The 27988-nt window shown below is 45.2% G+C and overlaps 3 protein-coding genes across 3 annotated transcripts; 2 read left to right on the top strand and 1 right to left on the bottom strand.

Moving 5' to 3' along the window:
* The first annotated feature begins 688 nt into the window (after positions 1-688).
* st14a (ST14 transmembrane serine protease matriptase a) lies at positions 689-11954 on the top strand. The gene is made up of 19 exons (XM_076734192.1): positions 689-1021; positions 3711-3870; positions 4784-4914; positions 5040-5110; positions 5261-5427; positions 5593-5628; positions 6131-6365; positions 6682-6824; positions 6902-7005; positions 7115-7227; positions 7312-7448; positions 7531-7635; positions 7746-7853; positions 7941-8057; positions 8647-8769; positions 8952-9135; positions 9988-10259; positions 10709-10845; positions 11125-11954. The coding sequence occupies exons 1-19, from the start codon at positions 980-982 to the stop codon at positions 11281-11283; spliced, it is 2544 nt and encodes an 847-aa protein (XP_076590307.1). The 5' UTR covers positions 689-979; the 3' UTR covers positions 11284-11954.
* Positions 11955-12799: 845 nt separating this feature from the next.
* dhx34 (DEAH (Asp-Glu-Ala-His) box polypeptide 34) lies at positions 12800-20234 on the top strand. The gene is made up of 16 exons (XM_076735076.1): positions 12800-13842; positions 13924-14235; positions 14458-14712; positions 14821-14923; positions 15171-15388; positions 15488-15662; positions 15815-16008; positions 16097-16198; positions 16297-16560; positions 16942-17115; positions 17275-17380; positions 18084-18190; positions 18339-18605; positions 19179-19370; positions 19658-19802; positions 19950-20234. Exons 1-16 carry the CDS (start codon positions 13150-13152, stop codon positions 20090-20092), a joined length of 3450 nt encoding a protein of 1149 aa, XP_076591191.1. The 5' UTR covers positions 12800-13149; the 3' UTR covers positions 20093-20234.
* A 243-nt stretch (positions 20235-20477) lies between these two features.
* On the bottom strand, positions 20478-27596 carry spred3 (sprouty related EVH1 domain containing 3). The gene is made up of 6 exons (XM_076735077.1): positions 27311-27596; positions 25455-25617; positions 25122-25290; positions 24956-25017; positions 24704-24862; positions 20478-24483 (listed from the first exon to the last, which is right to left on the bottom strand). Exons 1-6 carry the CDS (start codon positions 27319-27321, stop codon positions 23488-23490), a joined length of 1560 nt encoding a protein of 519 aa, XP_076591192.1. The 5' UTR covers positions 27322-27596; the 3' UTR covers positions 20478-23487.
* Positions 27597-27988: the final 392 nt, after the last annotated feature.

Here is a 27988-nt window from a genome sequence, read left to right as displayed (position 1 = left end):
ATTTGAAGGGTTTTGAGGGGATGGCTCGTGGCTGTCCTGCATCAACAGCGCCGTTTAGCTGTCCAATCCAGCGGATTAATACGGTCTCTAAAATCATTGACAGATTGGAAATATGGATTCATTCTGTCCCCACAGATCGGGGGATTTCCGGCTGCGGTGGATGCCGCTTTCTCAAACAGAAACCTATGTCTCATGGAGTGATTCAGCAGAAGTGAGTCACAAGGAGGCGTAAAGTGCGCATCAGATCACATGACAGATACTAAAAATAGGCGGTATGAAATCCTCACTAGAGTAATATTTAACGAAATAAAGTGTTTTGTTTTTTGTTTTGTTTTGTTTTGTTTTGTTTTGTTTTGTTTTAAATAAATCTAAATAAATACGTTTCTGTATTTTACTGCCCCTTTGAATTGAGTCCAAGTCAAAATATAACCAAACACTACAACAAATAATTAGTTCATTATTGGGATCATAATCGAGTTAGTTGTGCATTTAATGTATTGTGGAACTTTCTTTCAGTCGGTTTCAATGAAAGGACGTTGAAAAACAGTCGTCCTCACCTGTGGCAGGTAAACAGGAAGTCGCCACAGGTGCGTACGCGGTGGAGACACGCCCGCTGAAACCTGAAGCTCCCGGAAAACGTTTTTTTCTCCGCTGTTTCGGCTTCTTTCCCTTCCTCAGGCGGCCGACATATTCTGCTCAGACAGGCGTCCGTGAACATCTCGACAGGAGAGGGGCCTTTTCTCCAAAAACACCTTTGTCCTCGTTGAGATCTCTTCCTTCTAGATTTCGTTTAACAAACACAGGAATCATCTCTTGCCGACCAGGCCTGCAGGTTCACCTCGACACACATCCTGCGGGAAGCATCCAGATCTACTCCAGGTGAAAGAAATACACCTGAAGAGCAGGAAGCGGTGAGAGAAGGAGCCGTTCAGGTGTTTGAGGTTCGTTCTAGCGGTCAGGTCCAGGCATTGCCCCCCTGATGGACTACATGGACAGTGGGCTGAGGTACACCCCGAAGTCGGTAAGAACATTCTTCCGTTCAGCCTACACCTAACTCATGCAGCCCAGGTGGAGGCTCTGTTTTATCCTGCTCGTAGATGATCGTGTTGTGTTACCTGAGGGGCTCTGACACGGCTGCGTATCTGTGGGACAGTGCTGAGCATCAGACAGGAAGTGAACCGAACTGCTGCAGTCAAACTGAGAATGGTTAAATAGGTGTGAAGGACGTGTAGGTAAATGAACCAAACCTGTCGGACGTGAAGTAAATAGGTCACTTGAGTTTTCATTCCACACAAACATCCAACACTTGAAAGGCTGTCTCTGTGTGCAGCCATGCAGTTTGGTTACCTCAGCAGTAACAGCCTTTGTTATCAGCAACACACTGGTTTGCCCAAAGACAAACATGTAACGACGTGATAAAGAAATCCAGCATTTAAAAGCTGAGAGAACAGCTTTCATTTCTTTGCCAAATTGTCGGATTTGCTCCGATTCGAGGCCGTGCTAGCACTGTGTTTGGCATTTTTGGGGGCAAAATTACAGTTTCATTATTCCAATGTTTAACAAAAAAAAGGCCCCAAAGTGTCACCTTCAGGTCCATGAGAGCAGTCAAAGTGTAAGAAAAGATTCAAGAAAACCTCTAATCTGTGTCTAAATAATAATCAATGCACATGCTGTAATAGACAGTCGCTGGAAACATGTCACATCGTTGTTTCATTGGAGACCTGTAGGTCATGAGAAAAAAGCTGAAATCACAAGAAATCCTTTTGTAAAATCTTGGCTCTCATGTTCTTTGGCCCTTTCTAACTTTCCAACTTTATAAAAGGAACAGGGTTTTGAGATATCCTGCTAATGAAGAAGCTCATCAGAGGTGGCACATGCCTAGCGCCTTTTCTCTGGCACCTTATTTACAAGAAGTTAGCACAATGAAAGCGTGTATTTAGATGTTTTCTCACCTGCAGCGTGCAGCAGCTCGTACTCCAAACCCATTCAACCTTCAAACAGAATCAACACTTTGGATTAAACCTTTTTCAAGTAGAGATTTTGAAGTGTGTCGCTCCGGGATGCTTGACACGCAAACGTTGGGGGAACCTTGAGTTTCATCGGTGAACGTGCTCAGAAAGCGTCAGACATCGCGGGCTGACGCCTGAATTCCTCCAGGTTCCTCTTACCTGTTGGGACTTGTTCACTCAAGTCCTCCTCTGAAGATGAACATCCATTCGAGATACTGCAAGCTGTCACATTTTGACATAAATACCGTTCACTCTCAGAGGATTTGACCACCAGGGCCCAACGTAGCACGTCTCCGTGGTCCACAAGTATGGACTGGAACCATTTGGACACTTCCCCTACAAGCAAGGCTTCATGAAGAGTTCATATTTTGATTTCTGGTTATTTTGAAAATCGTTCGTAGCCGGACTTCATCTTGTTTATAAGGAGATGGGGGCCATGACATGTTCTCGCTGTTTCTTAATTCATAATCGATTTCCATTTTTAATTTGGAGCTTGTAACTTTTAAAAAACACCTCAGGCGGCGAACGCATGATGAATGTAATATTTGGTTAATTATCAAATCAGAGCCACACATGGAACAGTTGGAGGGAATATCCACTCATACTCTGAGAGTATGACGCATGCAACACCTGCTGCACACAGTAAGAAAGCGTAGCTTCATGAAGTCGTCGATGGTGTCACAGTTCCACAGACGATCCTCCAGCGAGCGAGTTGTAAAGAAGACAGGCGCCGTTTTTTGAAACATCCCAAAGCTTTTAAGATGATGTTTGTTGGCTCGTGAAGTGGACCTTTAACCTTATACTACAGTAGAGCGAGCACTCTCAGAAACTTGTTGTGCTCCTCTTCGGCTCTGCCAGTGCTTTGCTCCCAGCAGGTTTGACAGGATTTTACACGGCGAAACCTTTGTACTCCCTCCCCCCTCTCACCCCACCTCTTAAATGCAGCCGCAGCGCTGTGACTCACACTTGACGTTCCCTTGTAATTCATTAACAGTCCCACATGCTGAAACTTTGTTTTTTAATGAGCAGATTTTGGGTGAATATGTGTTCAGATTTCTTGACACTGAAAGGCATCTCGTCACAGTTTCTCTGGTTGAGACCTTGGTTGTCTTCAGGGACACAGTGATATCGAGTGCTGATCTGATACACATGTTTTTAAAGATGAACTGCAGCCCTCGCCGCGTGGTGACACTGGGATCGTTGACTTTAACGTTACTTTCCTAACTTTGTAAAACAACATGTAACAAATGAATACATAGATATAAACATACTGAATTGTTATTTATGAATATAACTATCAGTGTCACCCATATCCGATGCAGCTGCCTCAGTCAGTATCGTCCTGGTATTCGCTTTCAGTTTCAGCCTATCTCTAATTCTGTAGTCACCATAAAAAGGCACATTCCTAAAACACACAAGTACCTGCCTGCTGTCTGCTGCTGTCACTTCAGTTGATTATCTCCTTTACCCAGGCAGAGAAAAGACAGCTATTTCTATTCTGCCTTAAGGAACAAACAAAATCAGCAGTGTCGGGAGAAGAACATCCTTCAGGGGTGGGGGGTGGGACTTTTGCAGCTTTATTTCCACAGATGTCTTCACTCTACTGTAAAATGCTTGGAATTTATTGTTGGAGGTGGTTTTAATATACAGCAGGCTCTTCAGTTTTATGTGTCAACAACTGTCTGTGTGTCTGTCTTCTAGGACAAAGACTGGGACACCTCTGTCCAGTTCCTGCCGGCGTCAGATAACAAAAAGCTTGAGAAGAAAAGGGGTCCTGGGAAAGTTGGGGCTGTGATCGGCGTGGTGATCTTTGCTGCTGTTATCGCACTTATGACTGGGCTGCTCGTCTGGCACTTCCACTGTAAGAGTAACTTCCTTAGCACTCATCTGATTAATGGCACACAATAGCAAACAGTAATGGAAAAGGATGTAAACTTTGAAGTAACCTGATCACGAGAGAAGCATCGCTACAATAGTGGCTAATGCAATCTGCCAATTAGCATGGTGACATACACTGTGTGCTTTGACAACTAGGCAAATAGTAGAGGACAGCAAAACTGGAAAAATGTGTTATTATAGTCAAGGGGAGCAGTCTCAGCACTGAAACTGAGCTGAGGAGGGTGAACAATCTTGCATAATACCTAAAAGCATATGGCTGACGCTAACAGTGTGTACAGGTTGACGAGTTAAAGTCGATAATTTGATTAATAAAATAAAAGAAATCAGCTTCTGGTGTCAAATATGCATCAAGTGATAGAAAAGTATGGGATTTGCCAGATTGTGTTTGTTCGAGCTCATGTAGTCGGTGACGAGAAAACAGTTCAGAAAGCTCTTTTGCACATTAAATTTTTTTCCAAACATTGCTGGATTCACATTAAAACGTTTTCTTCTGTATCTCACTGATGTCTGTTGAAAGTTTGAGAAAACTTGTTAACAAATAGACAAACAAACGGCACAAAAAGCCGCCTTGTTTGGTGGAGGATCAAAGGAAAGAGAAAGCGTACATTTCTGCAAAAGCTTTTGATAAACCACAAAATGTTCATAGGCAAGTTCGAGCTTGATGCATTGTTTGATTGTTTGCACATGCACACGGTTGGAGGGAGAGATTCATGCTACATCACAGTTGCAACTAGCACACCTGAGGGACTTACATCTTCACAACTCAAAACATGGAAGGAAAGAAACAAGTGCCAAACTAAGACAAGTGAACAAAGCCCGTCAGTGAAGTGAGCTGTCGTGCAGTAAGCGTGTGGGTGTGTGCATTCATTCTGCAGTCCGTAAAGACGTGCGGGTCAAGAAGATGTACAGCGGCTCCATACGGATCACCAACCAGGTGTTTGAAGACGCGTACGAGAACGCCAACAGCTCCGAGTTCAAAGCCCTGGCAAAGCAGGTGACCTCACAGGTGAGTCTGCTGCTCAGGCCTTCACACCACTGCCTGTCCTCAAAGAGTCATCTGCGTTCAACGATGACTTTTTGGTGTTTTTCAAACAGCCTTCGTTCACGCTCTGTTGCTCCCGTCTCTTTCAGCTTAAAGCCATCTATTCCAAAAGTCCACAGTTGGCCAAATACTATGTTGGTTCCACAGTTCAGGCTTTCAGGTAAGGCACTGACGTTTGAGTAATGTGGTGTTTTCAAGTTTTTTATTTTCCATATGCACAACAATCACAGAATGACAATGAGCTTCCTCTTTGTCACTCATTTCTAAACATTTTCTGTCTGTGATTTAATTCTCGTCTCATTGCTCCCAGTGAAGGCAGCGTTATTGCCTACTACCTGTCCGAGTTCAGAGTGCCTGCGGGCCAAGAGGCGGCTGTCGACAGCGCCGTGTCTGCGATGGACAAGCTGGTGGACAAAGAGCAGCGCACCTTGCACAGACCTGGCAACTTACTGGTCCTTGAAGACGCCGTGTCTTCAGGTAGAGTCAAAGCAAAGCAATTGTCATCTGTGATCCATCCATGTCCATCAGGCTGTTCTGCCTGCGGGTTGTTCTGTCTGCTTGTGGACTTTTGTCTGGTTTGCTGTCAATATCCACGTCTAAGTTATGTCTCTGTTCTTTGTCTTTGTGTTTTTTTTCTCGCAGCACTTGATGCCCGCTTGTTATCAACTTCATTCAGCAGTAAGTGCACAACTTTTATCCATGATTTAGTCCACTAGAGTTATCTTTGACAGCTCTTCTATGTGCATATAAACCAAAACAGCACTCAGGAAAACTCATGTCAAGACTGAAGAATTATGTGAATTTAACACTCTGACTGACATGATGAGCGTGCAGTCTCATCCTGTTTGGGCATGCAGTTTGTTGTTGTTCTTCTTAATGAGTTTTATGAAGTAATGCGAGACTTTGAAGCCATATAAAAGACTGAATCAGTGTGTGAAATGGAGGTAAAATATTGCTGCTCTTAGTTTGCCAAAAGCGTCATTGTGGCTCATTTACTTTCAGTCCAGTGTTTCATCAGAGCCAGAAAATCTAGTTTAGACTCTGTCACTGTTGCATGGTTGTAAGTAATTGTGCATTTGCGTATCATTGGCATCAGAATTTGTTTGTTTCATTTGCATTGAGATAAATAATGTACCAGATTGTATGTGAACGCCACTAAAAGTCATTGTTTCTGTCTCAGGTTTTTTTAAGTTTTCACTCCATACAAAGGCCAATCACGTCACGCAAATCCAGTCCCCTGGCTTCCCTGACCGTCCTTATTCCCCTAACACCTTCATCCAGTGGCAGCTCAGAGCAGACCCCAACTACATCATCAAGCTTGAGTTTGACACGATGAATCTGGAGGAGAATTGCAAGAATGACTTTGTCAAAATCTACGACTCCCTGGTGGCCATTGAGAACCGCGTGATGGAAGAGTGAGTTTCCCTTTTTCCTCATCTGAATACAGTTTCGAGCAGATGAATAACTCATCTGTCTTCTGCACTCTTGTGTTCATGCAGTGGCATATTGTGCAGTCATTTAGATTTGGATAGAGAGGCCTTTATATTGTCTGTAAGGCCCTCTGCTGGTCAGATGCTGTGCTTCTCTAGGACAGTAAAACTGCACATAAAGGTGCAGTTTCCAAACACTGCCTGGGTTAAACCTCACGCTAGAGGCTGTAATAGCAGGAAAACCTCAGAAATAACATTTCCCTTGGTGTTAATGTTTATTTATGTTGTTTTCTTTCCACAGGATGTGTGGGTACTACTCACCCAGTGAACCACTGACCTTTCTGTCCTCTGGCAATGTCATGCTGGTGACGATGGCCACAAATGACAAGAAGAACTACCCCGGTTTCAGAGCACATATCTCACAAATCCAGCGTGGAAGTAAAGGTAGGGACTGATGATCAGCTGCACCGTAAATGTTTAATATTTGTGCAAATGCTAATACTCTCATATCTTTTAAACAGAAATGACGTGCGGTGGTCAGCTGGTTGGTGAAAAGGGCAAGTTCTCTTCTCCCAATTTCCCAAATTACTATCCTCCACGAACTTTATGCCAGTGGTCGATCCAGGTGAGATGTCCACACTTTGCAGCCACATGAGCAGCCAGCTCTGTTCTGTTTTGCCCCTCCAAAGGTCACATGTCAGTCAGATTTTAACTCATCTCTGTCGATCATTAAGGTCCCTGCTGGTAAGGCCGTCAAGGTGACGTTCAAAACCTTCCTCTTGTCTGAGCCTGGGCAGGAAAACGGCAAGGACTGTCGCAAAGACTACGTGGAGATTAACGGAAAGAAGTGAGTCACTGCTTTGTATCTAATAACCACGTAGGAATGACATAACAGAGCAAACATGTCACTGCTTGTGCATCTCATCCTCAGGCTGTGCGGAGAAAAGACTGACGGAGCAGTGACAGAAACCAGCAACACTAACACAATGAGCGTGGTGTTTTTCTCCGATGCCTCCTACGTGGACCGAGGTTTTGATGCAGAGTACGAGGCCATTGACAAGAAAGACCGTAAGTGACTCTCTTTCTCCCAGATGATGAGTATTTCTCGACAGCAGGAGGGCGTATCTCACCTTAACGCTGTCTTCCGTAGCTTGTCCGAAGCAGTTCCAGTGCAGGAATCAGCGCTGCGTGAAGACAGAGCTCCAGTGTGATGGCTGGAATGACTGTGGAGACATGAGTGATGAATTAAACTGCAGTAAGTGCTTTTTAACCAGATTATACTCAGACTGTTGATTTTAACTACTTCTCCTCATTCCTCTCCTCATCGTTAGCACGCAAAATGAGTTTAACTGTGTTTCCCTCCAGAGTGCAGTTCGAAGGATATCAGTTGTAAAAATGGATTGTGTAAGCCCATGTTCTGGAAATGTGATGGCGTTGATGACTGTGGAGACGGCACAGATGAGCTGAACTGCGGTGAGACCTGTTGACACTGATGGAGGACCTATTTTACGTGACCACTGAAAGGCTCAGTTTTCTCATCCCGTTCTTTTGCTTTTTAAGGTGGATGTAAATCTGGACAGCTGAAATGCAAGAATAACAAATGTGTCTCTGAGAAGAAACGCTGTGACGGCCGGGACGACTGTGGGGATGGATCCGACGAGCTCGACTGTAGGAGAGGTAAGCCTCATCTTCTCCCGATCTGCAAAATGTCTCCAGACAGAAGTCACCAAATCGAGTATTTATTACTTTTTAATCATATTTCTCTGGAAACCAACAGCATAATTTGCGACCAGACTTAAGCACCTCCACCTGATTCTTGTGCTGACTGGCATATTTAGCTTTTCTGTGGGTTCTTTTCCAAAAATTGTTTTGGTTCTACAGCACTTGCACCCAATTGGCTCAGTCTCACCATGCTCTTAAACCACAAACCTCACAACCAGCTGATGAACACAGTGGAGCATTTAGTAGCTGAATAGCTTGATATTTTTCTCAGAAATGGTGGAGACCTAAAACAGAGCTAAAGGAGAGTGTATCTGGACTTACACTCATCATTTGTCTGCTCGAGGTGTGAACAGGCAGCTGTGTGTGAACATGTTTGTCATAACATCTTTGAAAAGGTGATAAAATGTCAGAGATGTGTGTTTCTTCACATGTTGTGTAGTTTTTAGCCCACAGCTGCAGTGCAAATGTGAAATAATCTCATCATGTGCACAGGGCTCTGTTTCATGGCTTGAGTTCGATTGTTCTTCCCTCCCTCTCTCCATAGGCTCTCAGGTAGCCTGCAGTGACCTCACATTCAGATGTAAAAACAATAAATGCATCAGTAAAGTGAACCCAGAGTGCGACGGAACACAGGACTGCGAGGATGGATCTGACGAGGAGAACTGCGGTATGTCACAAACCAAACCTGAGTGGGTGCGTGTGTGTGTTTGTCCCACATCAAAAACTAGTTATTATCTCCATCTGCATTGTTACTTTTCCATGACACAACAGATGTGAACTTCCACCCACTTCAGGCACCACAACAAGCTGCAACAGGCCAGCCCTGTGATTGACTGATTTACTTTTCAGACTGCGGGAGGAGCATGTTCAAGACGTCCCGTATTGTGGGTGGTCAGGATGCAGAGGAGGGGGAGTTTCCCTGGCAGGTCAGCCTCCACGTCAAGAATTTTGGTCACGTGTGCGGCGCGTCCATCATCAATCCACGCTGGTTGGTCACTGCTGCCCACTGTGTGCAAGACGACGGCAGGACAAGGTAGCATCTTACTTCATGCTTTATGTTCTCACTGGCAATTAAAAATCTTTCCTACATAAGGTGACAAACTCACAGCTCTCTCAGAATAAACAAGGTGGGCTAAATCAGGAAGGAGATCTGTTTGCAGCTCACCCACTCTCACATGTCTGGTGAGTGTTCAGTTTTCATATTGCAGGTATTTTGCCAGATGCTCTTATACAAAAGAAATTGACGTTAAAGTCCTCCAACAATGTATTTTTAACCTGGCCACATTATTTTTGAGCCGTCTTTAGACAAATAACTTAAAGCTGATAAAACTTACAATCCTGCTGAAAAGCCTCAGTAAATCAATCATTAGCACAGAACAACCCAATTGGCTGCTCAGTCAGCTTTAAATATGCTGTAAACAGTTTGTCAGGTGCAAAGTGAAACCTTAGACATCTGTGTTGTTACTAACGACACAATGCTTGGATGTGTGCCTGAATACTTTAACACGCATGAAGCCCTCGCCAGCCCTCAGTGGAAGTTTTCAGATGCACGTTTTAGATCAAGTCTCTCTCCTCCAGCATCAAGCAAAATTTAGAGTTGTCATCTATAACGCCTTGATATTTTGGTCTTTATGGGTTGATATTCATGTATTTTCTCTTAAATAACTTCATGGTGGAACAGTAATTGTTGTGTTTCAGAAATGCGTTTTAACATTCAGGTCACCTTGTGTGAGTCATCACATGCGCTGTCACGCTCATTTAACTGTAACAGTAAACAAGGCCTAAGTCAGGTTTCTCATCTCTCTCAGTGATCCTTATGCTGCGTGATGTGTTTGTTATCTGAGGCTGAGCATGAACTTTGATATGTTTCGATGTGTGTCCTCAGATACTCGCAGCCTGGCACGTGGGAAGCTTACTTCGGCCTTCACATCCAGCGGAACGTTGGAAGTAACGTGGTGAAGAAGAACCTGAAGCAGATCATACCCCACCCGAACTACAATGCGTACACCTTTGATAATGACATCGCCCTGATGGAGCTGGACAGTCCGGTCGCCTTCTCAGACTACATCAGGCCCATCTGCCTGCCGGCTGCCCAGCATGATTTTCCAACTGGAAGCACTGTGTGGATCACCGGGTGGGGAGCCACTCGAGAAGGAGGTGAGTCACCGCAAACAGTAAATCTCATATTTCTCATTTTGCCGAATACTTAAAGCCACTAACGCTGAAATATTTTAACGAACGCTGACACCTAAACTTTAGCTGAAGCTCCAAGGATATCAATAATCAATAAGTGTTTCCTGTTTGTGAGGTTTTGATCTGGCAGTAATGTGGCTGTTTTGTGTAGTGATGGTTGTGACAAACTGGGTTTTAGTTTCATTGTAGGAGCTCTCTATTTTCGTACAGATTGATGACAAGTAGCTGCTAATGCACAGCATGCAACTTTATTGTGGACCTGCCAGTTGAAACAGTAACTTTTCTCTAATGGAGGCCCGTCATTACTGGAAGTTTGATGCCTGTTAGAGCCCCAACCTGATGACTTGACATTTAGATAAACATACGTGAAGAGTGATGGTTTCCTCTTACATCCATGTGTTTTTGTTATTCAGGATTTGCTGCAACAGTACTCCAAAAGGCCCAGGTCCGAATCATCAACCATAACACATGTAACGAGTTGATGGGAGGGGAGATCACGTCTCGGATGTTGTGTGCTGGAGTGCTGAGTGGAGGAGTGGATGCTTGTCAGGTAACAAAAGACAGCTTTCTCTCAGACCGTTTTACAAAACACTGGATTTAAATGTTTTACCAATAGACTAATTTAACAATCAGCCAGAAATGTAACTGTTGACGAGTGTTAGGCTTGTTCAGTTGCATAGAATTATATGAGAATGACACCTAGACCTTAGCTTAATACCCTTATTTGACCATGGGGTAAAATAGAAATTATGCCACCCACAGCGTCCATGTAGTACCTCTATGCTAACACGCGTATCTGTGTGTGTCGTTGTGTGTTCCTCTCTCATAGGGGGACTCTGGCGGTCCTCTGTCCAGTCCGTCCGGGACTCGTATGTTCCTGGCAGGAGTGGTCAGTTGGGGTGATGGCTGTGCCCGCAGGAACAAACCTGGTATCTACACGACAGTAACCAAATTCCGAGGCTGGATCAAAGAAAAGACCGGAGTGTAGACCACTGTGAAATGGTCAAAAAGACCAAGGACACAGACATGAACACGGACTGATGAGAAGCACCACAGTACTGATTTTATATCCTCTGTGATTTTTATGAGGGTGGGGTCAATGAAATATTTTTAAATGTAAATAAACGTTTTATTTTTGTGTGTTTTTTGCTGATGTTGTTTTTAGCGTGTTTTGATGGAGAACGATGTTATGAGCCTCACGAGAAATAGATTTTAGGCATGATTGTTACACATGTACCATGTGAAATGTGCATCCTTGTACTCTGTTGTTCTGTGTTTTATCAGTAGCCGTCAAAAGAATTTCCCACCACGTTTCCTTGTTGTCTTTGTTGTAAATATTCTAAATTAAAAACAAAATGACAGCAAGCTTGTTCCATCCTACCTCCTATGGCTTGGTATCTTCTGTATTTTATTATTGACTTTTAGTTCAGCAGAAATCCCTGAAAGGTTGCTGATGTGATCACTTTTGAAAGTGTTGTCCTTCTCTTCATGGATGGCATTTCATTTTAACATGTGAACTGCATTCCTATCTAACACAGAGTAAAATAGTAGTACGTTTGTTTGAGTTTGATCTTTCATGTTTATATGCTAACATCACCGCTCTTCCATTCAGAACACTAGTAGTCAGTCCATGCAGTTTAATTAGTCTGTAAATGTGTGTTTTATAGCAGATTTTTTTTTTAAATAAAATACTTCTAATTTAACCTGTAGTTCTTTGTACTTCTGTCTTCATGCACTGACATGTACTTCATCTCCACCTGTCATGTTTGCTTACTGGGCCATATTTGCATTACAAGTGTCCAGCGAGATGTTTCTCAGAACCACAAACTGCATGGAGCAATCAGAGGGAGATTGTCTCTGTGTCTGTGATGAACATTACAATTAAGATAAAACTTTATTGATCCCACACTGGGGAAATTAAGTTGTTAGAGCCAGCAAGCATTACAAAAGGCAAAAACAGTGGCACAAAAGGGTCGAGATAAAAAAGAAAAGAAGTGCACAGGATACAGAATAGGAAAAACAACTATGTACATGTGCATTATGTACAGATTAGAAAAATACTAAATGCCATAAAAAATCCTACTGCCCATAAAAGTACCAATAAGTACCAAAAGTGCCAATATTCTTATGAGAAAAACTGCTAGTGTCACATGTTGTATTGCACTTGAAATGCAGAGAAGAAACAATGTCAGAAAAATGTGCTCATTCTATATCAAACTCAGATGATATTTTGGGCTGTTTTTATTTTTGCTTGTCACGAACGTCTCTCTGAAAAGAATGTGTCATCGCTAAATGTGAGGGCTAAATGCTTGTATGGCTTCATATCGACACTCCTTTTTCTACTTACAGAAAAAGATGATGACGAGGAGAACTGTTTGTGTGTTTGTTTGTTTGTTTGTTTTTTCCTGACAGAATTGTTGTTGTCTTTTTTTACCCCGGAAAAATACTAATGTACCGCTACCTTTACCGGAGTACTTTAATGTACGGAACGGAAATGGTCCCACCCTATTATGGTTCCCCCGGTGTTCGCAGCAGTTCCCGCAGTATTTTTTCCAGTTTTTATTCATCAGTAATTCTTTTCTCACAGCCGTAACATATTATTCCGCAATAGTTTCAGATGTAGCAGTTGACTTGTGTTCAAATCATCAAGTTCAGGTTGAAAATGGATGGGACGTTTCTAGTTAACGTTAGTCTCTTAGTAAGTAGGTTAGCTAGTTGTGTTTGTCCAGTGTACAGGTAACAGTCAGGTTTATTAAACTGCTAAATGTTTGTAACCCCGTAAACGTGGGTTTCGTTTATTAATGGTGAACAAACTTGTTCTTGTTGGAGGCGAGTACCGTAACTTCCAGTAAATATGGATTCAGACAAGAGGAGAGGCGATCCGGGTTGGGACTGGTACAGCCCGCAGTGCCGAGCCCAACTGGACGAGGTCTTTTTCCGCCAGCATGACTACATCCAGGCCGGCAGCCCGGAGCACAAAGAGTTCTGGGCTTTCTTTGATCGTTTCCAGAGGTTTAAAACAAAGAGGGACATGTCTGGGTCAGGAGCCTCCCGGAAAGAGGACAGAGAAGAAGGGAAAGATCGGACTAAGACTGGGAAGATAGACCTTGGCCTTCCTAAAGAGTATGATGCTCGCTACCGGATTAATGTGTCTGTGTGCACCAAGGATATCGAGGAGCACCTGGGAAAGAGAAGCAGGCAGAGATCCTCAGGTCCAGGTAGTCAGGAGATCTCGTACTGTCGCCTGGCTCTCCTGCATTTCCTGGACTTCAGCCAGAGACAGAGTTTTGTCAAACTGGCCAAGCTTCGCCAGGAGCAGAAGAACCTGCCCATCTTCCAGTACCGGGACAAGATCGTGGAGCTGGTGCGACTTCACCCTGTGGTTGTGGTGGCAGGGGACACAGGCTGCGGGAAGTCCACCCAAGTACCGCAGTATCTTCTGTCTGCTGGCTTCAGCCACATAGCCTGCACTCAGCCTCGACGGATTGCCTGCATATCCCTCGCAAAGAGGGTCAGCTTTGAGAGTCTCAATCAGTTTGGCTCAAAGGTTTGTCATGAACCGTCAACTACAGATCTACCTCATCTTTAAACTGCTTTAGAGCTCACAAAATGCAGTCATGTTTTGCAGGTGGGGCACCAGATACGCTTTGAGACCACCCGGACCACAGCCACCAAACTGTTGTTCTTGACTGAGGGGCTGCTGCTGCGACAGATCCAGCAGGACAGGACGCTGGCTCAGTACCAGGTGGTGATTGTGGACGAGGTCCATGAGAGACACCTCCACTGTGACTTCCTTCTTGGGGTCCTGCGCTCTCTGGTGGCTGACCGCCCAGACGTGCGTCTCATCCTCATGTCCGCCACCATCAACATCAAACTGTTCTCTGACTATTTCAGTAGTGCTCCTGTGATGCAGGTGCCAGGCAGGCTGTTTCCTATACAGGTGAGCAGTGGACAGCAGTAACTGTATATAGTAAATATTCAGCATGTTAGTTTCATATATTCTTTGTTGTTATGTGGTTGGTCTGAATTGCCACCTGTAGTACAAATATGAAGCAATAAATTAGGACATTGTGTTCCAAAACTAATGTTTTCAGTGTTTTCGTGGTTTGAGAATGTGTTAGATGTGTTCTTTTAAATCTTTTTTTCTGTTTCCTGTGCTAAGGTGATATACCAGCCTATTCCACCCGAGGAGCAGCCCACGCGTTCGGAGAAACTGGATCCCAGACCGTACCTGCGCATCCTGCAGGCCATCGATCAGCGTTACCCTCCAGAGGAACGTGGCGACCTGCTCCTCTTCCTCAGCGGTGTGGCGGAGATCTCCACCATCCAGGAAGCCTGTCAGATTTATGCCACACACACACGTCGCTGGATAGTCTTACCGCTGCACAGCACCCTCTCACTGGCCCAGCAGGATAAGGCACCGTCAGCTTCGTTTGGATTAGAATTAACAAAAACTGTAATGTTGAATCTGATGTGATGGCGAGTGTTTATTGTTGTAATTCTCTGTTGTCATGTTGTTCTTCAGGTGTTCGACATCGCTCCTCCTGGAGTGAGAAAGTGCATCATCTCTACCAATATTGCTGAGACCTCAGTTACAATAGATGGGGTGCGCTTTGTTGTAGACTCAGGTATGGAACTGGTTTGCCTGACCGAGCAATGAGTCCAATCTTACAGATCTAATTTTGTGCAGCCAAACTTTGTTCAGAATCACAAAACTGCAGTGAGGTTAAAAAAACTGTCCTGCTGAATATTTGATTAAAAAAAAAATTCTTGTCATTTTGAATAAATTGTAAACAAGGTAAAAAAAAACACATGGCCCACCGGTAGAACAACAACCACATACATGGATTGCTTTGTTGTTTTTTTCTTTTATAGGAAAGGTAAAAGAAATGAGTTTTGATCCCAAGGCCAAGATGCAACGTCTGCAGGAGTTCTGGATCAGCCGAGCCAGCTCTGAGCAGAGGAAAGGCCGAGCCGGTCGTACAGGTCCAGGAGTGTGTTACCGCCTGTACGCTGAGTCTGACTACGATGCCTTTGCTCCTTATCCTGTGCCTGAAATCCACAGAGTGGCTCTGGACTCCCTCATCCTTCAGGTACATCCAGTAGAAAGCAGGCTCACAGTTCTTCTTTCCAATCTTTCAGTTTCCATAGTTCAATTCTAAACCTTCATTTATGCCATTTTCTTCCTGCAGATGAAGAGCATGTGTCTCGGAGATCCGCTTTCTTTTGTTTTCATTGATCCACCTCCAGCTTCCAGTATTCAGACTGCAGTTACTTATCTGAAAGAGCAGGGGGCGCTAGACAGCCGCAGTGAGTTGACTTCTATTGGTAGTCTGCTGGCACAGCTGCCTGTGGATGTGGTCATAGGTAAGATTCCCCACACCAAACCCATGTTGTAGTTTGTTATTTCTCTTGCTTCTTCTCTGGCACTGACGTACTGGAGTTAAAAAGTTCCACACATACAGTTTAACCAGCTGTTACATGTGTGTAAGTGTGTGTGTGTGTTTGTGTTCATTCAGGGAAGATGCTGGTGCTGGGCTCTTTGTTTAACCTAGTGGAGCCCGTGTTGACGGTGGCAGCAGCCCTCAGCGTTCAGTCACCTTTCCTTCGCAGCTCACAGCACAACCCAGACTGTGCCACTGCCCGCCAGCCCCTGCACAGCAACCAGGGAGACCCCTTCACCCTGCTCAACACCTTCAATGCCTGGATGCAGGTCAGGAAGGGAAACATTATGTGACAGTGGCTATTCAAAATGAACAGTATTCACTGTACATGAACCTGTTCATCTTTGAGCCCAACAGGTGAAAGCAGAGAGGGGCGGTGGCACGAGGAAATGGTGCAGGAGGAGGGGTCTGGAGGAGCAGCGACTATATGAGATGGTCAACCTACGTAGGCAGTTCAAGGTAGGCTTTTGATACAGTTGTTCACACTTGAAAACATTTTTCTAAGTTTTTTACGTGTGAACACTATTCACAATATGAGCTTCCCCTCTGGTTAACAGGACCTGCTGAGGAGCCACGGCTTGCTGGAGTCAGAGTACAGCGCCTCCTCTGGTGGTGACCGCGGGCAGCGTAGGGAGAGGCTAACAGAGAGGAGGAAGCTGCACCAGCTGAAGAGAGATCACGAGAAGCAGGAGAGCAGCAGACGTAAAGTCCTGAGAATGGACGAGGGCCAGGACGGAGAGTTGTCTTCAGGATCCGACACAGAGGAATCAGGCCGAGGCAAAAAGGGCAAGGAGGCATCAGGACAGAACATGGACATACAGGTGAGCTCGAGAGAACAGCCTAACATGGAACAAAGCAGTCCTGAAAGTCAGCACTAATATGTAACACACAAAGCATGAATATATACAAACTCTATGTTACAATACTGTGATTCACCAAGCACAATTAAATACAAACGTAATTGATCTGCCTCTTATTCCTGTAGTCTTTAAAAGTTGTAGCTTCGAAAGGCAAGTGCTGCTTCATGCCTCAGTTTATATCAGATAAACTGGTAGAATGGACAGTAAGAAGGTGGACAGGATATGATCGTTCTATGAAGGGAAGAACGATGGATTCCAGAGGTGGATGTGTTTGTCTTTGTGGATGTCTGAGGTAGTTACACTCTGAGTGACCTCTCTGTGGTGCCCTTCGCTCTGCAACAGGAGGTGAAGTTTAAATTGCGTCACAACGTGTCGGAGCTGCAGGAGGCCGTCAGCATCAGCCAGGACTTGTCCTCCCGCCAGCAGGCTTTGCTCAAGCTGCTGCTTTGCAGAGGCCTCTACCCTCAGCTGGCCCTGCCTGATGAGCATAACTCCACCCGCAAGGACTCTGAGCAGGTCAGGCTGCTGCTGCACCCGTCCCGCTTCATAATGATATAATAAAGGGGGAAACCTTTTGTCAGTAAACCAACTGTTTCAACAGTGATTGAAGAAATAATGTCGGGTGAAATATTTCTCTTCTGCTTTGTGGTTTTATATTATTTATGTATTGTGTAGGTGTTTCACACAAAGAACAAGCAAGGAGTGGTGATTCATCCGACCAGCGTGTTTGCCAGTGACCCAGAGGTGCTGCACGTGCCTGAGAGTGACACCAGAGAAATGGGTAAACCTCTGTGACTGCTTCTATTCTAGTACTACATGTAGACTTTCTTTTATGATTTCAGAATGAATTTCCCTGAAGAATCAGCCCATTGTCAAGATTATTTGTAACATCTGCTTCACTCCAGTGGTGCAGTTTCTTGACGTATTTATTTAGAAGTGAAAAGCAAACCTTAAAATAGTGAAACAGTCAGGATGACACAAAAAGTAAGACGGCTTGTTTCCAGTTTGAGCGACAAGAGAGGCACAAACAGGCAACAAGTACGAAGTCATCACGTTTATTGTTCATAAGAGCGAAACACACCACCGGCACAGAAAACTCGGCAGTGTAATCCACTAATACGAGACATTTAAACTCAACTCACACTCGACTTCTCACTCATTTTAAGCACTTCCTGAATTGTTAAGCAGCAGTGTCTTTGTGGACGTTGCTTTTACTTTGAAATCCAGGAAAGACGACATCTATCGTAGTGACCTCTTATGACGATGTTTCTTAAAATTCCCTAAAAACATTTTTTCATCAAGTTGCAAAGACAAAATTTGTACCTGCTCGTTCTGCACTCCAAAATGCTGTAACATGGATTCCTTGACCTCCTGATCCACATGTCTCTTCCTTTCACTTTTTTTTGCTCACAACATGTCTCACAACATGTCTCACAACATGTCTCATCTGCTTCTCCCTCTTTGTCCCCGTTTCCTGCCTGAAGGGCCTGATAGGACGGACAGCAGCAGACACCAGCTGCTAGCCTTTGTCACTCTGTTGGAGACCAACAAGCCATATTTGTCCAACTGCGTTCGGGTTCCTGCACTACAAGTTAGTACCAGACGTGGAATGTCTCTGCTCTCACCACAGACTGCTGAATGTTTTGTTTCTCATAAATCCTCTTGGACTGACCCTGACGTGTCCCTGCTTTGGTCCGTTCACGCATCATGTATCAGTGTCATTTCTTTGTGCTCACTAGACTCTGCTGCTGGTAGCAAACTCTGTAGACAGTAACGCTGACTGCACACGTCTGGTGGTGGACGGCTGGCTGGAGCTGGAGCTGAGGCAGCCAGAGGAGGCCCTGAAGGCGCTGTCCACAGCTCTTACCCTCAGGGCTGAGTGGGAGCGCCTCCTGTTGGTGCAGCTGGGACATAGCACAATGGGGGGAACAGCAGTCCAAGGGGTGTCCCGCAAAGTCATCGAGAAGCTGAGCGAAAGCCTGGTCCGCTGCCTGCTCTACACCGAGGTACCGCTGCAGTGCTGCCGTGGCGGTCACAGTCAAACACTCTGAAAACAAGAAGTAGCTCGACACACACTTTAGATACAAATAATGATTGTGTTAAATCATTTCAAATAGTTTTCAACAGCTGTTTCAGGATTTCCTTGTTTAGGTAAAGGTGTGTTTTTTGATGTGCCACTAGTTTAAGTGTAGTTTAAGCTTTTCACAATCACAAAGAAAATTTTAAAATATGCCACCGGAAAGTAAACGAGGCACGTAAGTAAATGACCAAGAACAAGAGAAACAGCTTCACTGCTAAGAAAATCAATGCAGACAAAAAGACGAAGAGCAAAAATTGATTTGTACCTAAATTCATGTTGTTTTTTTATATTAAAAGAGAAAGAATTCAAAAAGAAAGGCAGACCTAAATCAAGTCTCAAACCTTGAGTATGTATTGTTGGTGTGTACTGTGTGTGTCTGCATTGTTGCTTGCTTCTCAGTGACTCAGACGCTCGTTCATCTTTGTACAGCCTCTTTAATGTACTCTCTGTGTGTACTCTCTGTGTGTACTTTCTGAGTATTTCTTACCTTCCCTCACAGGTCACTTACAGCCTGCGGCGACTCACAGCTTTCCAGACCCAGAACCTGTACATCGGCCCTCAGTCTGAGTCTGAGCTGTCTCACACCAAAGCTCCAGATCTAAAGCCACTGTTTCCAGGAGCCGAGGCCAAGCCGGACCCCATCAAAGGAGGCCTGCGTGTCACCAGCTTCTTCACCTACAACTGCCTGGCTGTGAGTCTGCCTCGAACAAAACTGTCAAAGTTACAAAGAGATGACGAATGAATGTTTCAGATGCTTGATTATGAAATACCTGATGTGTTTATTTTGTGGAAAATTGTGTATTTCTGGTGGTCACTTCAGGTGAACTGTACCAGTTTACACACATAAAGGTTAATCATCACTATTTTGTTTGCATCACTGAATTTTTTTTTTCTTCCATAAATGAATATCTCTGATTTTGGAATCAAACCATCCAGCTTGTCAGATGCATCCAGCTTAAAAGAAACTCTGATTTGCAGGACTCAAAGGATCTCTACAGCGAGTGTTTACGCACTTTCTGGACCTGTCCTAACTGTGACCTCTACATGCCTCTGACTCCACTGGAACGCATGCAGCACGAGGCCTCCTGCAGGCCAGCTGGAGAACAGCAGCAGCCGGAGGAAGGTGAGGAGTTTCCTTTGTTCACACCCATTTTGTCTTATTTTTTTGTGTCAGATAAGTTAAACACATTCAGCAGCTGACTTTAGATCATTTGAGACTTGAGAGATCGATAATTTGAGATTAACTGTGAGTGTGTGTTGTGGTTTTCAGGGCCAGAAGATGGAAAGGCAAGCTCCTCCTCAGTGTCCAGTCTCACCCGAGTTTATCACTGCGACGTGTGTGATGAAGACCTGACCCTCACCTCCACCGAGATCCTCAAACATAAAAGGCAGCACATGTATTCTACCAAGTAACTGACGGCAGCGTCGACACACGACAGCTAATCCCAACACAACAGTCTGTTCTGTCAAGGAAACGCTTGAATTTTTAGAATAAAATAGTTCCTTTAGTGCAACGTTTGTCACTGTTCTTCTTCCTTTGGGACTTGAGGAACTTTATTAAAGTGCTGTTACTTCCCTCTAATGGTCACTGGATGTATTTGCTTTTGCAAAGTAATTTTTCCACATTTTAAATATATTCAAAGGCTGGAAACACAAGAACACATTTTGTAGATTTGTTTTTCAAATTTCTTAGGTCGCGTTGTGGAATAACTATAGAATACAACCTGCATACAGTGTTTGGGTAAAGGCACAGTGAGTTGACGACATGCACTGGTGAGAGAGAAGTAGACACTGATTTAAAATATAGAGTGAGGGTTTAATAATGATACAAACCCACGATATGTAACACCTCAAAGCAGCACATTGGCACAAAGTCAGAAGTAAGACAGCACGGAAGATAAAAACCTGTCTCAAAAAAATAAAGAATCAGAATAAATATCTCAATAAATAAATAAACAGGTAATATCTCATTAATTACTTTGAAACTAATAAATACGTACATTTGAAAATATGCACATTGGCAGAAATCAATAACCCAAAAAGTAAATAGTACCGAACACAGAGTTACTTAGAAATCATAAGTTATTGATTACTCAAATCAAAAGGCACATTTATTAAGATGTAAGAATGGGGGGGCCTGCGTTTGTGATCAATGACTGTCAGCACTGGACTCTAACACCGTCTCTCAACCAGAAGTAGCAAACTGTGTGCAATGGCTTTACTAGTTCTGTGTTTCTGCACCATCGAGTGAACGTGTGTCTGCGTGCAGGTCTATGCGTTGCAGAAGTGTGGGGGTTGTGTGAATGTGCGTGGGGGGTGTGTGTGTGTGTTAAAGTAGTGAAAAACTACCGTCCCGTAACCGAGAGGTCAAGGGTCACGTTCATCTGAACCCTGCTGCCTGTTCGCTCACTTTAAGTCACTTTGGATTAAAGTTCTTGGCTAAACCTAAAATGGAAATAATCCGGTGAAGCTTCTGAAAGGTTCATTCTGCCGTAACTCGAGGTTAACAGGTGATCCTCCGTTTGGGACGTGACACTGTGGTATAACTCGTCAACACCGGCTTCCTTATACAGAGTGCACTGCGTGTTTTCCCATCTTTCATTTAAAGGAAAATGCTTCTGGAAGTCCACCGTGATCCGCTGTGGGAGCGGATCTGTGGGCTGATATCCTTCAGTCTGTGATGCTCAGCGCATTTCAGGAATTATTTTGTGATTATTCGCTGTCATTTACTACAACAACTTGCAGAAATCCAGGCATGAGCTTTGGGTGTTCAGTAGTTGGGTCTTAATGTAGGTGAAGAGACCAGTTAGGGGATATTAGAGCCTCGGTTTTTCCACTCAGCAGACTTTAATACAAGAGGCAAATATGCCTCTTTGGTAACGTAGTTTTACATGATTGTTGAGCTATGGTGCAAAGTGGAGGATGAACAAATGTCTCTTTTTTGATTCTAAGGGATTTACACATAAAAAACTAATGTTTATTTTGACATGTTAAGATTTTTGAAAACAAACTGTTAATGTAACTGTTCATCCACCTTTGGCCAGTTACTCACCGGACGTAGAAATATGTACCACCAATCAGCAAAATAGAGCCAGAAATGCAAGGTGCATCACCAGAAGCATTTTAAAAAACGTCTCGGGGTGAATTTACGCGTAAACTTAGAAAAACCTTCGTCACACACTCTGTAGCCTCCTCAGCACCTGGGGTGGACTAAGAACGTGAAGGACTGTTTGACTCTGCCACAGCACCTCGTAGACTGCTAAGAGGCAGCGGGAAAGTTTGAACAGGGGTAGGACAGGACTTAAAATAGCAGCTTTTTGACTTCATACTTAAAGCAACATTCAGCAAACACATCTGCCACTGCGCCCACACAAAGGCCTACCGCCACTCTTCTTTTTCAAGTTAATGTGTCTCTTTTCTTATCACAGGGTCAACAGTCTACAGCACGCACATCTAAATGTCACACCTGTGAGCTACGTGCTGCTGCTCAAAGACAAGTTTGTGTTCCTATTTATCTTTTCTGCTTGATATCGAACACAATAACACACTACGGTATTCAGTTCCAACACTTTTCAATCTCCGTTTAGTTTTTCTTAACGTGAGCGTCTGGTACAAAAATACTCTTCATTACATTGTTCATTGCACTTTGTTTTTTTGGTGGAGTCTCGTTCAAAGGCCTAGACACATCTACAGATTGGTTAGCGTGGGGTCCTGTTTGTTTTTCTTTGGGGTTGGGACTGTAAGGTCGTCGTGTACATTAGGTAGAATAGACTCACTCAGAGGCCTCAGTTGTAAGCACCTTGACTGATTCAACATGTACAGTGGTGGGATGTGATGTTTTCTATGATAAACATTGAAAATACATGGAAAGATGAAAAAATATGTGTAAAGTGAAGGTGTCTGACACACATTCTTGATTGTTTTTTTTGTTTTTTTTAAACAAAAGACCATGGTTACAAAGGACCATAATGAATCACATTATGACTTTTAAGTCTTTGTGGTTGTCATTGCAACTTCCCTTAATTATAATTGTCCCTTTGCATTTGATAACCTTTCTTCCACTGTGGTCGACTACTTTAACCAGTGGTCTCAGATGCTCGTACTTTCTTGAAGACTGCACTCGCTCGCGCTCGCTGTCTCCAAACCTCTCTCCCCCTTCTCTTTTTCATTTCTTAACCAGGGTTTGAGTACCATCTGAGGTAAAATTAGAGGTAAAGGGTGACATCTGTTCATCTGACTGAAAAACAGGCCAACATGAAACAAATAACTTCCCCAAAATCTCATGTTTGTGAATATGTGATAGTGTGTGCCATTGGGGGATTCTGTCAATATGTTTTACATTTAATAAAATATACCAATTAAAATTATAACAATCATATATATAAACATCTTTTGTTTTTTGTGTTTTTCTTTCTAAATAAAAAAACAGACATTTGAAACAGTGTACACATCATCGTTGCCTCTGCCACTCTCTTCCTGTGATAAAGTCTCTGACCCCTAAATCTAGATCAGCCAAAACCTCAGTAAATCCACTATGAAGGCTTCAGATGACTCCCACAGAGCCTGGTCTGAGTGCAGTGCACCTTCAGCAGGCATGGACCAGTGAGGAAGGCCCCAGGTTGAAAAGAGAAAGAGCGGAATGCAGTGGAAGGCCGTGGGGCTTTGGAGGGCCACGTCAGAGGTCTGGGTCTTCTGAGAGCACTGTTTTACCTGCTGAGCTCCGTCTCCTGCAGCCCTACAGGTGCTCTCTCCTCTCAACGCCCAAACCTCCTTGGTCCAGAGAACCCCTCCCACCCCCGAGCCTGGCCTCATCGGACCGCCTTGTGCTTTCCCCCACAGCAGCCACACCTCTCCCCACACCGCAGGCAGGCGCGCAAAGGCAGGTAGCAGCACATGCAGGGCACGAAGAGCGACAGGGCCAAGAGGGCCAACCAGCGGGCACAGCAAAGGGGGTGCGGGTGGCCCCCCATCGAGTCATCACACGAGCAAGGCTCCCAGAACTCCCCTTCAGAGTCCGACATGCAGTGGTAGAGCAGACTCTCTGCACACCACACACAGGTCCACTGGCGCAGGCAGTGCAGGGCCGGGTCTGGGGCGTCTCTGCAGCGGCCCCGCCCGTTCTCTGAAGCGCTGAAAACGGAGCGGCAGTACACGCAGCGAGACGAGCACGACGACGAAGCCTGAGGACAGGGGCTGTCGTCATCAGGGGACATGACCCCCGGGTCACCGCTGCTGCTGGCCCCTCCTCCTCTCTTACGAGTCCGCGACCGGGGCGTGGCCAGCGAGGTGTGGATGCAGCAGGGAGAGGGCGAGCCTTTGCCCGTCTCCTGGGGTGAGCCAGCACCTGAGGACACGCCCGACACAGCATTGGGCATGGACATGCAGGTGGGCGACGATGAGGACAGACGCTGGGAAGCTTTACTGTCCAGGCTCACTGTCATGTCACAGCCTGCCGTCCCCACACCTGCCAGCTCCTTCTCAAAGCGAACCACGCACAGCTCTGACTTGTCCTGCAGACTCCCTCCACCACCAACAACCACACCCCCGGTCAGCCCCCCGACCATAGTCCTGGTCGCCCCTGCCCGTCGGTAATCCTCATAACCACGAGAACCCCACAGGTCTTTGTAAGGGTCCACACTGCGCAGGTCTCCCTCCTCCAGCAAGGAAATGGTGGGTGAGAGGGGGGACAGAGGAGATGAGGCTGCGGGACCCACAGGAGGAGTAGGTGGAGCAGGAGGTGGGGGCGGGGGTGCTGGGGGATTCAACACAGCTGTCATTTGGTGCTGTCCTGGCCTGGTGTGGATCTGTGGAGAAGGTATAGGATTACAGAGTGAGTCAGGAACAGTGTGTACTGTGGCAGCAGTTACAGAAGGCCCTGATCACATATCTAATGAAGATACCTCAGGACATTTCCAGCAGCTGCACGAGTGATCAAGAGCCCCAAATTTGATAAGATTTCATTGTACAGGATGTCAGCGGGTTGTTTTGATGCTACAGAAGATGTTGCAGATGATGCTGCGGTACCTGAGCAGGTGTCTGAGTGGTGACAGCATGGCTGGATCCAAAACTAAACTCTTCGGACCGCACGAAGCAGGTAGACGACGACTCGCTCGTCACTATTGTGATGGGTTTGGGAAGCATTTCCTTTCTGCTGTTGGATGACGACTCACTTCCTGTATGGGACTGGCAGAGGCTGTATGTCATCCCACAAGTCAAAAACATCAAAAACTGCACTGGGGGGCAGTGGCAGCACCAACAAACTGCTCAGATACTCACAGCTTGACCGTCATCCTCGGTGTCGGCCTCTTCTGGTGTGGAGGACGAGGGCGAGTCAGAACCTTGATAACATGAAAAGAGAGGGTTTAGGCTTTGCCCAATACATCCCAAAGCCATTTAAAAACAACGACTAAAATCAGTTTTCACATGTGACTCGTATCTCTACCTCTGTCGAGCTTGTCTATGACAGCCTGCAGCCCTTTCTCAAAGGAGATGGCATCGGCGGGGCTCTGGAACGTAAGGCCAAACTTTTGATCCTCTACTCGCCAGTGATGGAAGATGGGGTTCACCTTGTTGTACACTAACCCCCTTTGCACTGCACACTCCAACACCGGCTACAGACACAAAAAGCAATCCAGCCAAACATAAGAAGTTAGTGTACCCACCAGGCTGTATCCCCTCCTCAAATCATACCCTCACATAACATAAATACAGTCTTTAGGTGGTGTTGATGAGCAACGTGGCACCAAAGACAGCCATAACACACGCACACACTCACTGCTCGATCTCGCAGCAGTTCTCCACGTATGATGTATTCTCTCCGCCCCCTGCCGTCATGACTCCGCCCCTTACATATGACCACATGACTGAGGCCACCTCCAAGGGTCACCCAACCGCCACTGGAGTCATCACGTGTCATCACCACTGCACGAACACGCACACTGTCAAGGAAGCAAAGAGAGGAAGCAGAGGCCCAGACTGATTAAACACGGCAATGATGCGCTGTGCACTGACACACAACGCGCAGCTACGCGCAAACATTTACGCACTAATACGCACAGCTGGAAAGAGGGAAGCCTAGATGAACTTCCATCATGCAAACATGCAGTACAAATGTCAGAGTGGTGACTGAATATGATGCGAAGGCAACTGATTTCAGCTCTGTTGAACTGAAACTGCATGATGAAACTGACACAAAGAGGACAGAAGTGACAGTTTGGCCTGTGTGAGTAACACAACAGGTAAAGGCGTATGCTATCATACTGTAAGCCAGGGCAGGTTTTATGGTCACGTGACTGAGGTAAATCTGATTTTGATCAGCATGTGATGACAATAAACAAATATGAAATATTTTAATAGATCTGCTTTGGCGTTATTTAAACCTTTCTGCTGCTGGGAGCGTTGGAGAATCGGGCTGTTCAGCGTGCGACTGATGACGGCTGAGAATAAAGGAAGTGTGGAGCAAACGGACAGAAAGCAAGCCGGCGTTGAGAGAAATGGCTAAATGGGAGGAGGGAGGAAGAAAGTGTTTCCCAGATAGATGTATCAATGAACGCACCCATTCGCCATCGGAGGCCCCGGCATTCTTGCAAAAATAAGCTCTGCCCTCGCCAATCGGCTGAATAATTCAGCACCGCAGCTCGGCATGTGCACGTAACGCATGCACAGCCGCGTCTTTCTACTTATTTCCAAATCACACTCAATCTGAATTGTTGCGATTATTTGTTCAGACGCTCCTCTCCTCAGCTCAGCCCCTGCCGCACGCACTCATTAACACACCCCGATGTTATGTTATATTTTTTATGAATGGGATGGAGCGAGACTGGATTCGACATCGCACTGCGCGTTATGCATTTCCCCGGAAATTTTATTAGGCCTAAACACAATGCAATCGCGTGTGAAGAAAAAAAAAAAGGGAAGGAAAAGGGAACGAGTGGGTGAGAGGATGGAGAGGAAACGAGAGATGGGGGGAGGGGGCCGATTAGAAAAGGGAAGGAGGAGAGGAGGTGTGAGGATGAGGGAGAGCGAGCGAGAGAGAGAGAGAAAAAAAATCACATTTCATTCATAAAGTTTGGCTTTAAAAAATCATAATGAAACCCCGAGACACGTTGATAAAAATCACAACGCCTCCATCCCTCCCTCGTTTTACTGTAGCCATGTCTTGAATGACGCGATCCTGGCCCCAAACTCGCCATATTTCGCCTTTTTTTTCTCTCCCATACATTTTACACATTGACTGATTTCGTGACTGTTTTTACCAATCGCTATCCACGCATTTACTTCTGAATTGTTGCATGGCTTCTACTGCTTAATATGTCTTCATTATTATTTTTCAATCCCGTGCGTGTAGATGCTGTGCCAGTCGCCTGAAAGCACAGGTCCACATGTAGGTGGCTTAACATTTATCACACATTGGCATGGATATATCGGAAATGGGGTGTATGCTGTTGATTCAAGACTACGTAATGGTGTTTTTATTCTCGGCAGCCTGCTAAATTGTAGAGCAACGATTGTGATAATAGTGCATGATGCTGGGTTGGTGTAACACTGATGGCGGTGGCGTTCTTTCTATCCGTTGTGCTGGATGGCTGAATAGATATGTGCAATGTTAAAAATGAAAATGTAAGGACTTACTCGCCCTCCATGGCTCGGTGTTGCCCGCCGCTTGCAGCAGCCCACCCCAGGGTCTCCTCTCTCTCTCTTTTTATCCTCCTTTCAGGAAACACTCACAGACTCACTCACATTCTCCCTCTATCTGCTCTCATTTTCCTAATCTTTCTCTCTCTTCCTCTCTCTCTCGCTCTCTCTCTCTCCACCTTGATGTCGTTTCGGTGTATCAGGATAGGCTTGAGGTTGCAGCAGCCATTTTCCGCTGGCAGCATCCTCCCTCTCTCCCTCCCTCCTTCTCTGTCTCTCTCTCCCTCTCTCTCCAAATCACTCCCTCGTTTATTCCCTTCCTCGCTCTACCTGCCCCGTGCCAATACATCCGCACTAATCACCGGCAGCATCGTGGCTTTAGGTGGGCCACAGGGTTAGTCAGCGCATGTGATTGTGAATGATTGAATCCGAGTTGCTTATGCAGTGATGTGGGTGGTAAATGAAAAGCTGGGTAAACCATCAATGACCTCGGGTTGATCCCATGATCAAATTCTACAGAGCAAAAACAAAGTAAAATAAAATTAGATGGATTTGCTCCTGCTTTCCTCTTTGTGTGTTTCCTGTGCTTATTTCATTTAACTCCTAACTGTGCACACTGTGTAGTGGCTCATTAGAAGCAGGAAGCGGGATCCTCGCGTCGGCGCTCGCGGTGAC

Source organism: Chaetodon auriga, chromosome 7 (assembly GCF_051107435.1).
Source record: "Chaetodon auriga isolate fChaAug3 chromosome 7, fChaAug3.hap1, whole genome shotgun sequence".
Classification (NCBI taxonomy): Eukaryota; Metazoa; Chordata; class Actinopteri; order Chaetodontiformes; family Chaetodontidae; genus Chaetodon; species Chaetodon auriga.
This window is presented reverse-complemented; position numbering and strand designations above follow the sequence as displayed.

What these genes read in the sequence shown, in the direction of transcription:
- st14a (XM_076734192.1), top strand. Translation starts at nt 980, where the DNA reads ATGGACTACATGGACAGTGGGCTGAGGTACACCCCGAAGTCG. An exon ending in GTTATCAACTTCATTCAGCA is followed by an intron (nt 5,629 to 6,130) that starts GTAAGTGCACAA and finishes TTTCTGTCTCAG; the next exon opens with GTTTTTTTAAGTTTTCACTC. An exon ending in GTGGAGATTAACGGAAAGAA is followed by an intron (nt 7,228 to 7,311) that starts GTGAGTCACTGC and finishes TCTCATCCTCAG; the next exon opens with GCTGTGCGGAGAAAAGACTG.
- dhx34 (XM_076735076.1), top strand. Translation starts at nt 13,150, where the DNA reads ATGGATTCAGACAAGAGGAGAGGCGATCCGGGTTGGGACTGGTACAGC. An exon ending in GCCTGTGGATGTGGTCATAG is followed by an intron (nt 15,663 to 15,814) that starts GTAAGATTCCCC and finishes GTGTTCATTCAG; the next exon opens with GGAAGATGCTGGTGCTGGGC. An exon ending in ACCTACGTAGGCAGTTCAAG is followed by an intron (nt 16,199 to 16,296) that starts GTAGGCTTTTGA and finishes TCTGGTTAACAG; the next exon opens with GACCTGCTGAGGAGCCACGG.
- spred3 (XM_076735077.1), bottom strand. An exon ending in AACTGCTGCGAGATCGAGCA is followed by an intron (nt 25,291 to 25,454) that starts GTGAGTGTGTGC and finishes TTGTGTCTGTAG; the next exon opens with CCGGTGTTGGAGTGTGCAGT. An exon ending in CATAGACAAGCTCGACAGAG is followed by an intron (nt 25,018 to 25,121) that starts GTAGAGATACGA and finishes CATGTTATCAAG; the next exon opens with GTTCTGACTCGCCCTCGTCC.